At 27.9% G+C, this 16,492-nt stretch overlaps 4 protein-coding genes across 6 annotated transcripts; 1 reads left to right on the forward strand and 3 right to left on the reverse strand.

Annotated features, from left to right (window-relative positions):
* Positions 1 to 772: 772 nt before the first annotated feature.
* LOC112680528 (RNA-binding protein 28) lies at positions 773 to 12,287 on the reverse strand. The gene is made up of 10 exons (XM_025550632.1): positions 12,107 to 12,287; positions 11,737 to 11,905; positions 10,873 to 11,131; positions 10,563 to 10,815; positions 2,311 to 2,479; positions 2,015 to 2,229; positions 1,683 to 1,832; positions 1,177 to 1,419; positions 958 to 1,098; positions 773 to 890 (listed from the first exon to the last, which is right to left on the reverse strand). Exons 1-10 carry the CDS (start codon positions 12,197 to 12,199, stop codon positions 777 to 779), a joined length of 1,806 nt encoding a protein of 601 aa, XP_025406417.1. The 5' UTR covers positions 12,200 to 12,287; the 3' UTR covers positions 773 to 776.
* Positions 8,778 to 9,745, reverse strand: LOC112680530. Its single transcript, XM_025550636.1, has one exon. The coding sequence runs from the start codon at positions 9,405 to 9,407 to the stop codon at positions 8,967 to 8,969; it is 441 nt and encodes a 146-aa protein (XP_025406421.1). The 5' UTR covers positions 9,408 to 9,745; the 3' UTR covers positions 8,778 to 8,966.
* A 132-nt stretch (positions 12,288 to 12,419) lies between the features above and the next one.
* LOC112680529 lies at positions 12,420 to 14,292 on the forward strand. Of its 3 annotated transcripts, none has more exons than XM_025550633.1 (5): positions 12,420 to 12,847; positions 12,942 to 13,205; positions 13,696 to 13,786; positions 13,908 to 14,026; positions 14,097 to 14,292. In XM_025550633.1, the coding sequence occupies exons 2-5, from the start codon at positions 13,055 to 13,057 to the stop codon at positions 14,237 to 14,239; spliced, it is 504 nt and encodes a 167-aa protein (XP_025406418.1). In that variant the 5' UTR covers positions 12,420 to 12,847; positions 12,942 to 13,054; the 3' UTR covers positions 14,240 to 14,292. The 3 variants fall into 3 exon arrangements, with proteins under 3 accessions (XP_025406418.1, XP_025406419.1, XP_025406420.1); XM_025550634.1 differs by having other exon boundaries at positions 12,420 to 12,813; XM_025550635.1 differs by having other exon boundaries at positions 12,420 to 12,773.
* Positions 14,293 to 14,546: 254 nt separating this feature from the next.
* On the reverse strand, positions 14,547 to 16,166 carry LOC112680535 (multiple coagulation factor deficiency protein 2 homolog). Its single transcript, XM_025550647.1, has 5 exons — positions 15,996 to 16,166; positions 15,815 to 15,928; positions 15,545 to 15,612; positions 14,897 to 15,048; positions 14,547 to 14,806 (listed from the first exon to the last, which is right to left on the reverse strand). Exons 1-5 carry the CDS (start codon positions 16,128 to 16,130, stop codon positions 14,616 to 14,618), a joined length of 660 nt encoding a protein of 219 aa, XP_025406432.1. The 5' UTR covers positions 16,131 to 16,166; the 3' UTR covers positions 14,547 to 14,615.
* Between the last annotated feature and the right edge of the window lie 326 nt (positions 16,167 to 16,492).

The following is a 16,492-nucleotide window of genomic DNA, read 5'->3' on the forward strand; positions in this document are numbered from 1 at the left end:
AAAGTATATAAGTATGTGATGTTTAAAATATATTACAATTAGTAATTTAAAATACAATTTATCTATAAACAATCAGTATTATACTAATTACTATTTATTAATGTTATAAAATAAAATGTTCAAGTATTACATATTTTATTTTTAATTAAATTCAGTATTTTTGTGTATAATTAAAATTATTTTTTGTATGAAATCTTCTAAATTTAAGACTTTGTTTAGAATTTTTAAAAATATTTATTTTTTTTATAGTAAAACTTTTAATTAGCATAAATAATATTGAGTACTGGATTAAAATGTTATTAGTTATATCATTAGTTTCAGATTAAATATATACATTTTGGCAATTCAGATTTTTTTTCTTGTTGGTTTGAAATGGCTACTTACAACTTGGGAAGATTTTAAAATTGATTAATATGAATAGCTTCTGTATTTTTTATCAGTTATTAATTATGTACTTTATTGTTTTCATTAAGAGACCCATGAAAATAGTTTGCTTTTTACTGTATCTCATTGAAACTTAAGTATTACTAAGAAATTTGTTTAAAATAAAAACTTTAAAATTGTTTTATAAGTATTATAATATATTTAAAATATCTTCATCTACTCTTAATTTGTGTTTCAATATATTATAGTTAAATTAAAAAAAAAAAAATGGATAAAATAATGTAAGGAACATAATATAAAAAATTAATAAATAACAACATTTAATTTAAAAGAAATTATATAAATTTATTAACATACAAATATTCAATAGAAAATGTATTACATTTTTATTATTATTCATACCATTTTTTTAATGTTTCTGGTCCTGATATTTTATTTTTATATTTATTAACCAAATTTGAAAATGACACATCATTTTTGGTACTGTTTTTCTTTTTACTTTTTAACTGAAAAATATAAACAATATTAATATAACACTTATTTCTCATATTATTAATTCTTTAAAAAATATACTTTTGGTTCTCTCTTTTTCTCATTTCTAATGGCAAGATCACGTTTCTTTTTCATGGTTAACTTCTTCTTAGTTTTAACATTTTTCTGGTGAGCTTCAGCCTGAATCTTCAACTTAAACTTGGATCGAATTGCTGTATGTCCCTGGTTGATAAAAATAAATATTTATTCAGTAAATTGTAAAACAACCATAAACTTAATTAGTTATTATTTTATTGTTACCTCTCTAGCTGTTATACCAGTATACTCCGGAAGGTCAGTCATTTTTTTTTTTGATAAACTACTATTAGCTCTCTGATTTTTGTTTTTGTCATTACTTTTAGTATTAAATCTTTTGTTTTCAGTAGCAGAAGAACCTGGATGTTGTTTATTAAATAATGGATTGCAGAGTTTACTTTTTTCTGTTCTTCGTTGCCTAGCTTGTAAAACAAGTCTATTTTCAATAGAAAATGCAACTATTGGTCTCTTAAATCAATAAATCATTTTTCATATTAAATACATTTAGTTATAACAGATTCTATGAAACAAAAAATATCATAAGGAACTCGTAAATATAATTAATAAGAAAAGGTAATAAAAACACGAATCATTAAAGTTAAATAACAAAAACTTTTAAGTAACTGTTAACAAAATAAGTCAAATATTATTCTATACTATATGTATCACTTTTTTCAAATACTATATAAAATAATTAATAAATTTATGGTTAATAAAAATGTAAAATTTACCTTATTAGCATTAAAAATATTTGGATTATTATTTATAGCTCTGAGTGCTTTTAAAGCATCTTCATGTTGTTTGAATGTAATAAAACCATATTCTTTTGAAATAGCTTGTCCTTTTAGATCGACCTTTTTTAAATTTCTCATTACAACTGCCTAAAAATATTTTATTAAAACTATTTAAGATTTCAATGAAGGTAAAATATAAATAAATAAATAAATAAATATAATTAATATATAAATAAATTAATTCCATGTAAGTACATTTTTTCAAAAACATTTACAATGGTATAAAATATCTATAGTTAAAATTAAGTAGGATGAACAATTGTATTTACTTTTGATACTGCATTAGGACGTGAATACTTTGTGAATAAATCTTTTAATTTTTTATTATCCATATTAGCTGGTAAATTGTGAACTATAAGTCGATTTCGAGCCACAAACATATTTAAATTTTTTAATACTTGAGATTTCCATTGTTCTAATTCTAAACGTTTGTTCATATCATGAACAGAAACACCATTTGCAGCTGATGTGCCAGCAATTATAACTAAAACAAAATTCATAAATATATTATACACAAGATAAATGTACATTTATATCAAATTATATAAAAAAAATATCTATATACCTCCTTCTTTGATTAAAAATAAGTTTCTGTTATCTTTGTGAACAACTTTATTTTCATTAGATCTATCGAGAACTTCTTTATCAATTGCCATTTGTGGTTCCATTGTAGAGCCGTTTAAAGTTAAATTTTCAGGGGAACTGTGCATACAAGCTTCTACACTGCTAGTATCCTAAATAATCAATATTTATGATTATAATTTGTGTTTTATATTAAGGATTATAAAATATTTTTATCAATTCAAGATTTATAGGATTTTTATTATATGTTACTGGATATTAGGAAAAAAAGTCTCCTAATTAATATTTGATTTAAATTCAGTCTTTTATGCACAAACAAAATAAAATATACAATAACATATAATATAATTATATATTATTATTTAAAAATATATTTATTCAGATACAAAAGATATGTAAAATATATCTTATTATATTATATCTTATAATATTATTAAAAAAATATAAGAGTGCAATTATCCAAATATAAAAGATCTCTTTCTTATATTTTGACCAATTTGTTTTAAAAAATTAGGAATATCTACAGATTTGTCCTCATCAAAACGCTTACATAAAATGTTCAATCGAACTTCAATTTTTTTAACAGCTTTTGTTTTTTTCTGATTAATTTCTCCTACTTTAGCCAATGCCATTCTTGCCTTGTCCGTTCCAACTTCTTGACGTATTTTTGTAAGTAATTTTCAAATACTGGAATGTTTAATGCCGACCAAGGACGTAACTGAAGGGGGAGTCCAGGGGCCGAACCCCCCCCCCCCCCGAAATTTTCAAAAGTAGAAACATTTTAGAGGCGAATATAGTTTATATACTATAAATTATATTAAATAATAATGTTAGACCCCCCCCTCCGAAATTTTTTTCCAGTTACGGCCTTGATGCCGACGAGATGGGAAAACCTATTGTTCCAGCCCTCACAAGCATTATTAGTTCTGTGAGGATTTTTTGACAGGGTTGTTAAATTAACGTTCCATGATTCTGGTACAAACAATGGTGTGTTCTTCTTAAAATTATATTGTTTATTTTTTAACTTTTCTAAATGTACCTCCAACATAATTTTCATCAAAATACTGTAGTAAATCCAGTGGCGGTGCTAGAGTTTGCGAGGCCCTGAGCAAAATAAATGTTGGGTCTTATAATTTATATTAATAAAATATTTTAAGTTCAGTTAAATCAGAACCGCGGGGCCTTAATTTTATAATTTAAGCCGCGGGGCCCTGGGCAACTGCCCCTATTGCCCACCCCGTCGCGCCGTCCCTGAGAAGATCTGCTCCAGTTGGACAATTTCGTTTTAAATAATTCATCGCCTCACAAACTTTATCTACAGGGAGAAAAGCCAATCCATCCATCAAAGCACAATATAAATTGAAGTTTTCAAATTCTTTATATCGTTTACTCAAGTCCAGGTTTTGTATTTTTCTGTAAGTATTTGGGGATAAATGATAAAAGCACCCACGAATTAAAATATGTTCACCGAAAACTGTTTTGGCAGCTTTATGAACTGCGATTTCAAAGTCAACATTGAAGTATAACGGATCTGGGTATAGTTCGTGATCGCTTAACTCATTCAAAATTATTTTGAACATTTCTTCATAGGTGTTTTCTGTTTTTCGCTCAAGTAAGGTAAACACTGGCGCAATAAAAACGTTATTTACTTGGATTCGAATGACGTATAGCTGTAAAAAATTCTAAGGCACTAAAGTTCCCTTTAATAAACCAGGTATCGGCATTTACTAACTGTTCAAATAAACTATCTAACGCAAATATTATAATCCGTTCACTTGATTCTGGACCATTATCTTTCAATAAAAATCACTCATTCCACAACGTGTCCAATCATATAAAAACCATAATACAAATAATGATGAATTTTAATTTATTTTTCTGTTAGCAATAATACTCCACATTATAGACGTTTATAATTATTCATGTCCCATAGGTTATAGTATTTTTAGATTCTGATTTCGAATAACAGCTCGTGTGCAGTCATTGTGTACGCATGTGTCAATTACGCTCTCGTTATTTTTATTTATACTCGTGTAATTCATCGATCTTTTTCAAATTTTTATCATTCAATACGTAAAAAATCATCGATTCAAACTTTCGAAGAAGATCTAACTTGGGGGTCTAACGCCCCCCCCACAGGTAATATCCACTCAAATTAATTACCTATATTCACTGCGGGCAGTGCTGGTTACATCATATCATGTCACGTAATAATAAATCGCCGCCGGCTTCACCGGTCGCCGTTGTAAATAAAACAGATAAGAACACATCGATAACACCAATTAAAATAGTAAATCACAACACCGTTCTAAAAACAGCCAATGCAAGCTTATCCCAATACGATAACGCAAATGACGGAAATAATTACGACACCGACTGGATAACAGTCGAATCCAAATCACCAAATGTATACAAAAACAAAAAACCTCTACTAGCTTATCTCCTAAACAAAATCAATCAGCCGCAACCCATCTCAAACCACTAAATAATTATACCGTGCTAAAACCTCTTGATGACGATAAGAATAGTATGGAAACTGATCAACCAAATATTAATTTATCCGAAACCGAAAACCATGTTCCACCTCCCATATTTATTAAATCAAGTTTAAATTACAATGGTTTTTGTAACGCGATAAAAACCGCAATTGGTTCTAATGATTTTTACTGCAAAAGTAATCTAAATGAATTAAAACTTCAAACATTCACTCCTGACGGGTACAGAAATGTAATACACTTATTAAAAGAAAAAAACGTTAATTTTCATACTTATCAACTTCAACAAGAAAAACCATTCCGTGTGGTTATCCGTAATTTGCACCACACTACTGATATAAATTACATAAAAGATGAACTTAAAGTGCATGGTTATACAGCAGTCCAAGTAGTCAATGTTCTTCAATGGCAAACAAAAAAGCCACTTCCTCTTTTCTTTGTCGATCTGAAACCTGACCAAAACAACTCCGAAATTTTCAAGTTATCTGCTATCTGTTTTACAAAAATTAGAGTGGAAGAACCTCGTCCCCGTCAACATCTAATACAATGCCAACGTTGCCAAAATTTCGGTCATACGAAAACATATTGCAATCACCAACCACACTGTGTTAAATGCAGTGATTCTCATTTGACTGAAAATTGTCAAAAACCAATTGATCATCCACCCAAATGTGTTCTCTGTGAAGGCCAACATCCTGCCAGTTACCGTGGCTGTCCCTTTTACCAAGACATTCAATCCAAACGCAAATCCTTTCTTACAACAAAAGCGAAGACTAGTCAAAACAATACAAATTTAAAAAATAATGTAAAAGAACCCACTGGTAATACTTCTAATTATGAAAACCCAAATGAACCAAATAATACACGCAAAACTTATTCCAAAGTCACTCAAAATCTACATACTAATAATCAACCTCAACAAAACAATAATGATTTAAATTTAACGAATCAACTAAGCTCATTTATAAGTGAGCTTAAATCTATTATAAACCCACTAATCACACTTCTTACTACAGTAATAAACAAAGTTCTCCTAAAAAATGATTAACATTCATAAAACCGCTTCTAAACTAACAATACTTTTGTGGAACGCAAATGGTGTATCCCAACACAAAAATGAATTGCAAAATTTACTCTATGAAAAAAAAATTCACATAGCCCTCATTACCGAAACTCATTTCACACAAAAAACAAACTTTAACATTCCCGGTTACTCCTTATACAAAACTGACCATCCTGACGGTTCTGCCCATGCAGGCACCGCAATACTTATTTCTTCTGATATACAACACCACGAACTACTAGGCTTTCAAGAACCTCATATACAAGCAACAATTATTTCCATACAAATTAAAAATGTACCAATAAAAATTGCCTCTGTCTACTGCCCACCCCGTTATAAAATCGACTTCGAGGACTTCAATAGGTTTTTTCAACTACTAAGCCATTCATTCTTAGCGGGTGGTGACTTCAACTCCAAACACACTCTTTGGGGAAGCAGAGCGTCCAACCAAAGGGGTTCTACTCTCCACAGATCCTTAATCAAAAACCACCTATCATTTATTTCCCCACCGAACCCTACATACTGGCCAACTCATGTGAATAGATTGCCCGAAACTCTTGATTTCTTTATTTCAAAAATACCCAATCATATAAATACCTACATCGAAAATATCTGTGATCTATCAAGTGACCACTCTCCCATACTTTTATCTATAACTGGTGACGTGTTATTAAACTCAAGACCTTCTATAACTAATGGACCTATTGACTGGGACAAATTCAAATTAAATTTTGACCAAAATATTAATCTAAAAGTAGCACTGAAATCCCAATCTGACGTAGACAATGCTGCAAAAGATATCGTTCAAAAAATCCAACAAGCAGCCATCAAAGCCACATCACCTATTAACCCTCACATCAAAAATTCTTCCAAAAGCCTACCTGCCGACATAAAACAGCTAATAATAAATAAACGTCGTGCTCGAGCAAAATGGCAAAATTCAAGATTGCCTAGTCATAAAAAAAATTTTAATTTTTTAACAAATCTTTTAAAATATAAACTTCATATGCATAAATCTGAACAGTTTCAATTATATATGAGATCTTTGCAACCAAATAACGGCTCTCTTTGGAAAGCAACCAAAAGGCTCACCAGGCATAGAGAAAAAATCCCACCTCTCCGACAAGAAAACGGTCTACTAGCAATTACCGATAAAGACAAAGCAAACATTTTTGCTTCTCAATTAGCCGAAACATTTCAACCCCATTCGTGCACCATTCCCGAAAATGATTCATTAGTCGAAATTCAACAATTTCTATCAGCTCCATTACCTATGTCGCTACCTGCAAAACCCATTTCCCCTGGAGAAATTCAGTCTTTAATTAAAAAATTACCTCCCGGTAAGGCACCCGGAAATGATCTCATTACAAACAAAATCGTAAAAAATCTCTCTCTCAAAACTCTAACATTGCTCACTTACATATATAACTCCATGCTAAGATTGTCTCACTTCCCAAATATCTGGAAATTTGCTGTCATTATACTTATACCTAAACCAAATAAACCTAAACATTTATCTTCATCATACCGTCCCATAAGTTTACTTCCAGTTCTTGGTAAACTTTTCGAAAAAGCTCTCCTCAAAAGACTACGTCCCATCCTTCAAAAAAACCAAATCATACCAAACAATCAGTTTGGATTTCGAAATAGACATTCAACAATTCATCAAGTTCATCGTCTTACTGACGAAATTTCAACTGCTCTCGAAAACAAAGAATACTGCTCCGGACTTTTTTTAGATATTGCCCAAGCATTTGATAAAGTCTGGCATGACGGCCTATTATACAAATTAAAACTCTTCATGCAAGCTCCCTATTATCTTATTATTAAATCTTATCTACAAAATCGTTCATTTGTCGTACGACAGGGTAACGATATCTCATCTACTCACTCAATATACGCTGGAGTCCCTCAGGGTAGTGATTTATCCCCTGATCTATATAATATATTTACAGCTGACATCCCCCAATCTAATAACACCCTTCTTGCAACATACGCTGATGACACCGCTATTCTTTCCTCCAGTTCAAATCCTAACCTAGTTTCAACTGCACTTCAGGATTATGCAAATAAAATCGACGAATGGGCCAAAAAATGGAAAATTAAAATAAATACAGATAAATCTGTGCAAGTTACTTTCACGTTAAAAAAATCTCCCCGTGAGTGCCCTCAATTATTCATGAATAATATTCTCATCCCTGTCCGAAATGAAATAAAGTACTTAGGCATAACACTTTATAAACGACTGACTTGGGGTCCCCACCTAAAAGAAAAAAGAAAAGCAGCGAACAATAGACTTCATCTCCTCCGACCACTCCTCAACTCCAAAATACCACTCCAAAACAAACTTATTATATATAAGTCAATTATAAGATCAGTCTGGTCTTATGGAATAGCAATCTGGGGTCCTGCCATGCCCTCAAACATTAGGCCAATTCAGGCTTTTCAATCAATTGCACTTCGGCTAATAACCAAAGCCCCATGGTACGTTTCAAACTTATCCTTACATAATGATTTAAAAATAACAACTACCACTGAACTAGCAAAAAACAGGTACAAACGTTTCCACCAAAATCTAAACACACATAGCAATACTCTAATATCAGACATGTCCACCATCACCCTCCCAAAAAACCCACCACGCAGACTAAAGCGTAAATGGTGTAGAGACCTATTAAATTAGTATTGGAGGTGTTACCATTGGGTTTCTTCCTCAACACGATATTCATGCTACTTTATTCTATGTAAATATATCAAATTTGCTTATTGTTATTATTGTATACAGATTGTAAATTGTCTTTCTTAATAAAAAAAAAAAAGATTCTGAGCGGAGTGATTAAATGTATAGATTTTTTAATTTTTTTTTTTTTGTGTCTATATGTACACGCTAAGTATTCGAAATAATGCATCGATTTTCAACTTTAAAATAAGTTTCAAAAGCGCCAGAAAAAATAAAAAAAATTAAGGAAAATCGAGAATTTTTCCGCAAATTCGGTTTTTGAAAAAATTGATTTTGGTTTTTGGTATAGCTCTAAAATAAATGACCGATACATGACGCCACACCAAGCCACTTATACATTTTTATAATAATAAGTAATGCAAATTAACTTCAATAACAAGTTCTTGTAGACTATTTGGTTTTTTAGGGTTTAAACTGCTCCTTTGGTTACGAATACTTCTTTTTATCGAAATTTCGAATAGTAATTCAATTAATATCTCTTTTGGTACATTTTGGACAAAAATTTGTCCTGGATTGTTACAAGTCTGAAGTGAACATTTCTTTATTATTTGTTTGATTTTCATAGCTCCTATTGCACCTTTATTAGCGCAATGACAGTGTTCTTCTTCAAATCGTATGATTTTTGAAATTTTCAAATTGGTAATTAATATTGCTGGACATTTCATTGACGATTTTTTGGAACATTTCCATCGGATTATACTCTGGTATGTCTCTTTTATAGTATAAGCATACCCGTCAAGTGCAATTTTATCATTTCCCTTGTTTGATTTAAGAAGTTCCATGGTTAAACACTTAAACTACACTCGTGTACAATTAATACGAAACTGAATATGTATGATAGGTACCTGTATATGGTACTGTGTATAACTATCAAATTATAGATTATGTCAATTATTATGTGCGTATTATAAATAAACTATGATACAGTGTACCGTTATTATTAACCGTTATTATCGATGATTATTAACAATTATCGAAGATTATCAGTGGAAAAGGGCTATGGCGGAAACGGTCAATATTATTTTGGCGGAAACGGATAACTCCCACTGTAACGAGAGAGACTTTTTTCTGGGGACTTTTTTTCCGTTTACCATGTTACTGTTAAAATGGTTATTTAAGATATATTAAAATTAAATTTTATAAAGTAACATTATTGTCAAGCTAAATAGTTACTAAAAAATAAAAAATAAATGTCATTATCATTTTGTCAAAAAAAAAAAATCTCTCAGAAAAATATATTTTAATGGATGGGCCAGTGGCGTATATATAAAATAATGGGAGGGGCTACTATGGACAGAGTTAAATTACCACTGCTATCTAAGAATTACTAACAAGACAAAGTAATTTAGAAAATGATTTGACGTTGGACGCAAATTCTAAATAAGCATAAAGCACCATTAAAATATAACATACGTTTAAAATCATTTTTAAGTTTTTTAAAACGCTTCGGGAAGGGGGGGAGCTGTAGCCCATTAGGCATCCTCTATATACGCAACTTGGATGGGCACTGGCCACATATTTTTTTTTTGTAGCCTGTGTTACATTTTCAAATTACTTCATAACATTTCAGCGTTTATTGGTATTTAATTTTATAATTTTATTACAATAATAATTATTATAAATTGTAAATATTATATTTTTCTCTAGTATTGAACTACACCTAATTTATTAAATGTGTAAATATATATATATATATATATGTATGCATAGCTAACAGCTATAAATATTGGGTAAGTATTGTATTGGTTTATCCGTTAAATTATATAAAATAAATGCTTATTGTCAATTTTAATGACTTTTATATTTTTTAGTTTCCTTACTCTAGCCTGCCAAATATAAAGTTATATTAATTGGCTTTCTTATTACTATGAGTTGCCTATCTTTGTTATAAATGAATAATATTTTTTTGATAATTTGATTTCTCTAATAAAAATTACCCTGAATTTCACGAACGCTGTTCCTTTTGAATGCTCTGTTAAACGGTCTACACAAATAAGTGCATAGTAAATGGGACCAAAACGTTCTTTCATAAAACACTGAAGTTCTTTGTTGGTGGTACTGAATGATACATTTTTGAAAAATATTGTCAAACCTTCTTTAACATCATGAGACTTGAAACGTTTTTTATTTGTAGCAGGAATTACAGATTCTGTTTCGTCAGTACATTTTCTCTTTATACTATCATTTTTTCTAAAAAATATAACTATTTGTTAAAAGTTTAAACATTAAAATTATATTAAATCTTACTCAGAAGCTGTAGTTTCAAAATCTACAAAATTATCATCTTCATTTTTTGTTGAATCAAGAGTGAGATAATCATCTATAGTTTTTGAAGTGTCATCTATATTTTCTTCGACATCTGATACAACTTCTTCTTTTATATCTTCATTTTTATTTTCTAGCGCTATATCCTCTTTAACTGTAGCAATTTCTTCATTTTCCTTTGAAGTATGAATTGTTTCATATTTATTTTTTGGTATAGCCCAATCAACAACAATAGATCGGCCTAAATAAGACATTAAAAAATAAATAAATCTAATTAAAGTTTTATAAAAAATAATTTTCAATAATAAAATAATAAAAATGTAATTAAAATTAAAAAATGATTAAATGGTTAATACTTGTAAATTAATATGTTAATAAATAAATAAATAAAAGATTATCCTGGAATATTATTGTACTTGTAAAGTATGACTAGTTTAAAATTAAAAATTAATCATCAGTGTTAATTTAGTTACAATTTTATTTTTTTATATATTTAGTTATATTAACTTTGTATATACCTGATAATGAATTTTTGTTTTGAAATCGGTCATACTTCACAAATATAATACTCCACGCTTAACTTTTATTTATTTATATATTTATTTATTAATAATTTTCAATTAATTAAATGTATTAAATTTAAATAGAATATAACTATACCTAAACTACAGAATAAAAAATTAATGAAAATCTATAAGCTAAATAATTTATCTTGATTCTTAATGGCAGCCCATGGTGAGTATTAAATGTTTAGGATTTATTTGTAAACTAAATTTAAATTAAATGTATTTAGTTATAAGACAAAAATAATTTTATATTAAGAGTTAAGAATTTTTATGCACTCACCAAAAAAATCTTTACCACTAGTATGGGCAATTGCTTTGGCAGCATTTTGTTTAACAATAAATTGTACAAATCCACATCCAATAAGTTTCCCATCAGGTTTACGTAGAAGTTTAATATCATTAATTTCACCAAATTTAGCAAAATGTTCTTTTAATTGTTCTTCATTTGTCTGTAAACAGTTTACAATTTTTTTTTTTTATTAGACAATTTACAAATCTATGATTTAATATATAGAGAAAATGATAAAACATAATGATTTAAAAATTAATTAATGCACCAAAAGTATATTTTAAAAATCATCATTATAATTTATACAATTAATGAATAAGGTTTAAACAACTAGGGACAAATATAAATAGTAAATACTTACAGTAAATGGAAGATTTCGAATGATGAGTCTTCCACGACGATTATTCACTTTTTTTGGAGCTTTATTCTTTGAAAAAAATATCTTATCTTTCATGTTGAATGTACGACTTAGCAATTCGCGTTTAACACTCAATCACATGGTGTATGGTTTATTTTAACACTGTATGATTTCGTTTATCATATTTGCGCCTTGGAGTATATTTTGTTCTGTGGAATTACTCAATGATTTGCGCCACGGTATTATCACAGTTAATACATTATCGCTACGAAAAAATAACCATGGAAAAGTCGACCCGTTTGATTCTGCTCACATTCTCTACACAACTGGATTAGCTGGTCCGCTGCCATTGGCACATGCGATTTTACGCCAAGGCAAAATCAAATAATTTTCATGTTTTGTTCTTATATTTGTTATTGTTTATTGATTAACGTCTCGTGTTGCTTGTCTCTGTTACATTTTAATCTGCCTACACAGCGGCAGACGGCCCGTCATATGTCGGATTCCTACAGTTTCTCTTCCGAGTACCTACAATTATTATGACAATTTATGTTTAAAAATATCATTCCAATCTAATCGAATTCAACGTTTAAATACGATACGTTCTGCAATAATTAAATTTTTGCTGCTGGCGAATGATGTTACTGAATACTACCGGGTTTTCTTCACGGTTATTATTTTCGTTCTTTAGAAGATAATAATTAATGAGAGTAATGACAATTGACCCAAAATAAATATAATAATGTACATCTATAGAAATAATAGTAGTCTAGAAGTTTTTGTAATATTTGAAAGTATAGTTTCATAATTTGTGCTGTTATTTGGTTTTTTTCTACAGAATGCACGTTAGAAGTACCAATAGATTGACTCGTTATTATAAATTTATTTAGTCGTATACTGTACGAGTAAATGTTTTGGCAATATTTTCTATAATATTGCTGTACTTGAACCATGGTGGAAGACAAAATTTTGTACACTTTCAGAGGATGGTTAGCCTTTGTTGCATTCATGGACCTTGGTGTAACATTCAGATCATTTTTTGAGAACAAATGTATTATGGGAACACAATCAAATTTACAAGCCGATGAAAATTTTATACATGGTACAAACGCTTATGTAGTTAATGATAACTTTATCGTTAAATTTATTTCTACAGATTTATAATTTCAGTATTATATACTATAATCTTAATACTTTATTAAATATCTCAATTATAATTATGAAACAACTTTCAATATTATAAATAAAATATAAAAAATATATTCATTTTACTATCTGTCCTGGTTGTATTATATTTTTAATTAAAAATGAAAATTAATAATATAATTGTTCGTTAGTTGGTAATTCATGATTTATAATAAAACACCATAAATAAACAATTAAAAAAAGTAAACCAGATCATATCAAGTAAAATTAATTTTTTTAAATAAATTATTAGACTATTATTGTATTTTTTTTAATTATTCTTAAAAATTCCAAAAGTATTTTGGAAAATCAATAGTTGTATAACTATAACTACTATGTGGACGAATACTTATTATTGTAAAATGTTAATTTAATAAGAATTATAATATAAATATAAATGTTTATAGAGGATTCAACTTTACCAAGAGTATTGGGAATGTTTTCACTCCTTAAAGCTTTATGTTTGATACATTGCTCATTATTTATTCATTATAAGCCGTAAGTAATTTAAGAAATCAAACTTAATTTCATTATTTTTACTTCATTCTTAATGAATAATTATATACATATAATAGCTATTTTGTCATGTTACTTATATACATACATTATTTATACATAGAATGGTCAGTATTGGAGCGATGTCAATGGTATTATCCATTGTACTGTATCTTAGTGAAGCAATACATTATCGTTCAACAACTTTGAATTTTTTTATTGTTTTTCCTTGCATTTTAAATGGTAAATTAATTAATCTGATGTAATGCTAATGTATTCTATTATATAAAATATTAAAACATTGTTTTTACAGGTTTAACACTGATTGGTTTGTATTTGATTGTACGCAAGATAAATAAGCCACCAACTGAATGTGTCGAAGAAAATGTTGAAATGTTAATGAGTAAACTTAAATATCAAAAAAATAAGAAATATATTTGTAAAAAAAATACGTAAGGCTACATAGAATATAATATAAACCAATTGAGTTTTATAGATCAAACATTCAATTTTTCATTATCTTAAATTTGTAAAAATGTAAATGAACTTTCCTGATTTTCCTTTTACTATTTTACTATGATTAAAAAAAATATATTTCATTTTATTTTTTAAATAGTTATGAAGATCTTACAAAAAATTATAATAAGTTAATAATTTTTCATACAATTTTAACAATTACTTTGTATTATAATTAAAAAAAAAATATTCTATTATACTTTTACATAATACCTCGTTGAAAACTAAAATAGTTTGTTAATGTTTTTTTATGTATTGATAACAAATTCAGAATTAGAAAAAATAATTTTTTTTTTTGTAATTATATTGTTATTTTTCATGCTGACTGTTTTTGAGTACTACTTGCTTTATTTTGAGCAATAACAAATTCTGGATAATCTATAAAGCCATCAAAATTTGTGTCATCCAAGGTTAGAATAGGATCAATAAGTTGCATTAGCTCTTCATCAGTAAATATTTTTTCTGGTGGAGGTGCACCACCAGTAGCTGGATCATGACCACCTTGAACTTAAATAAGAAAAAAATAATATTTTAATACTTAGTAAGTTAAAAATTAATTTCTAAGCATCAAGTTAAATTTCTAATTAAATTAATTACCATGCCAATGAATGAGTGACTTAATAAGTTCACATCCATCTAACTTATTATTATTATCTGCATCATGCATTTTAAAATAATGAAATTGTAACTCTTGTTCAGACATTTTACTTGTATCTAATGTAGGTAGATCTAAATGTTTTTTTATATGCCTAAAAACATAAAAAATATATGGTTATAAAAATGTATAAAAAATGTATTGCCTACTGGTTTTACCAAACCAGCATCAAATTTTGTTTCCTTAACAATATCGTACAACATTAATTTCAAAAATTAAAATTTTTATTGATTAGTTATCAAATTAATAACTTATAGATATAGAAATATATAAATATATATATATAAAAATATAATAAATCTAAAAAAAAATTTAAATTAAATATAGGTAACTTTGATAAAATAAAAATTATAATTTGTAATGACATTTTTTTTTTCTTACAAAATGAAGAATTAAATGCAAAATGATAACTAATTTACATGTTTGTCTTATAATATGATTGTTTTATTTTTTTTGTTTTATTACTTATATTAATTAAATAATATCCTAAGTTCACAAAAATATTTATAAGTATCAACAAATATAAAATAATATAATAACAAAATAAGGTCATTAAATCAATAAGAAAGCATTCTGTATAAAATACTAACTCGCTTTCCTCTGCCAAGTTTGAAGCATGCAACACTTGTTGAGGTTGATGTCCTTGAGAACCATGACTCTAAAATGTTATAAATTATTAAAAACATAAATGAAATTTGTTTTTATAACATATATAATAATTTTTATATGAATATAATTTATATTTTAATTTAATAAATTAATATGTAAGGTACATTTTTATAAAATGTACTAATACTATAATAAACACTTACAATTTATATTATTTTACTAACAAATAAATGTAATACAATTGTAATTACCGGTTGTTGCTGTTGAGGTTGGTTTTGTTGATTCTGCTGCTGTTGATGAAGTGGCTGTTGGAATGGTACTTGCTGAGGAATATTTTGATGAGGTGGTAAATTTTGAATAGGTACCTAGAAAAAAAAATCAACTGAAAAATTAATTTAATTGTAAAATTATAATTGTCCGTTTTAAATTTACTTGTTGTTGCTGCTGTTGATACAGTTGCGGGTTAACACCTGGTGGTGCGGGTGCATATTGTGCATATTGTGCTGATGATTTATGATACAAAATTACAAGAATATAAAATAAAACTAACAGCTTATTGGAAATCATATTTTAGTAAATATACACATGTACAATTTGAAAGTTAAAATAACATGTGTAATACAAACTGAATTTTGTTTATTATTATATATTAAATTTCATTTCGAAAACATTTAAAATAATATTTTAAGCCATGTCACATCTTAACTGACCAGTGAACACGCACAGCCGTAGAAACGTTATCGTTACCCATAATATCACCACGTCATTTGTTATTGTTGTTATCTATGAAGAAGTTCCATTATAAAATAATAGATAAAAAAACATCTGTGTGATATCATTGTTGACAATCACGCATGGCTTATGTTATTGTATGGATTAATAAAGTAATAATAACTGATAATGATTTTACAATCTAATATCAATATTTT

This window comes from Sipha flava, unplaced genomic scaffold (genome assembly GCF_003268045.1).
Source record: "Sipha flava isolate LNK unplaced genomic scaffold, YSA_version1 177_pilon_pilon, whole genome shotgun sequence".
NCBI classification, from domain to species: Eukaryota; Metazoa; Arthropoda; class Insecta; order Hemiptera; family Aphididae; genus Sipha; species Sipha flava.

What these genes read in the sequence shown, in the direction of transcription:
- LOC112680535 (XM_025550647.1), bottom strand. Translation starts at nt 16,130, where the DNA reads ATGATTTCCAATAAGCTGTTAGTTTTATTTTATATTCTTGTAATTTTG. An exon ending in AACCTCAACAGCAACAACCG is followed by an intron (nt 15,613 to 15,814) that starts GTAATTACAATT and finishes ATAACATTTTAG; the next exon opens with AGTCATGGTTCTCAAGGACA. An exon ending in GTCACTCATTCATTGGCATG is followed by an intron (nt 14,807 to 14,896) that starts GTAATTAATTTA and finishes TTCTTATTTAAG; the next exon opens with TTCAAGGTGGTCATGATCCA.
- LOC112680529 (XM_025550633.1), top strand. Translation starts at nt 13,055, where the DNA reads ATGGTGGAAGACAAAATTTTGTACACTTTCAGAGGATGGTTAGCCTTT. An exon ending in CGATGAAAATTTTATACATG is followed by an intron (nt 13,206 to 13,695) that starts GTACAAACGCTT and finishes AAATGTTTATAG; the next exon opens with AGGATTCAACTTTACCAAGA. An exon ending in TTATTTATTCATTATAAGCC is followed by an intron (nt 13,787 to 13,907) that starts GTAAGTAATTTA and finishes ATTTATACATAG; the next exon opens with AATGGTCAGTATTGGAGCGA.
- LOC112680530 (XM_025550636.1), bottom strand. Translation starts at nt 9,407, where the DNA reads ATGGAACTTCTTAAATCAAACAAGGGAAATGATAAAATTGCACTTGAC.
- LOC112680528 (XM_025550632.1), bottom strand. Translation starts at nt 12,199, where the DNA reads ATGAAAGATAAGATATTTTTTTCAAAGAATAAAGCTCCAAAAAAAGTG. An exon ending in TTTGAAACTACAGCTTCTGA is followed by an intron (nt 10,816 to 10,872) that starts GTAAGATTTAAT and finishes TATATTTTTTAG; the next exon opens with AAAAAATGATAGTATAAAGA. An exon ending in CTGGTATAACAGCTAGAGAG is followed by an intron (nt 1,099 to 1,176) that starts GTAACAATAAAA and finishes TTTATCAACCAG; the next exon opens with GGACATACAGCAATTCGATC.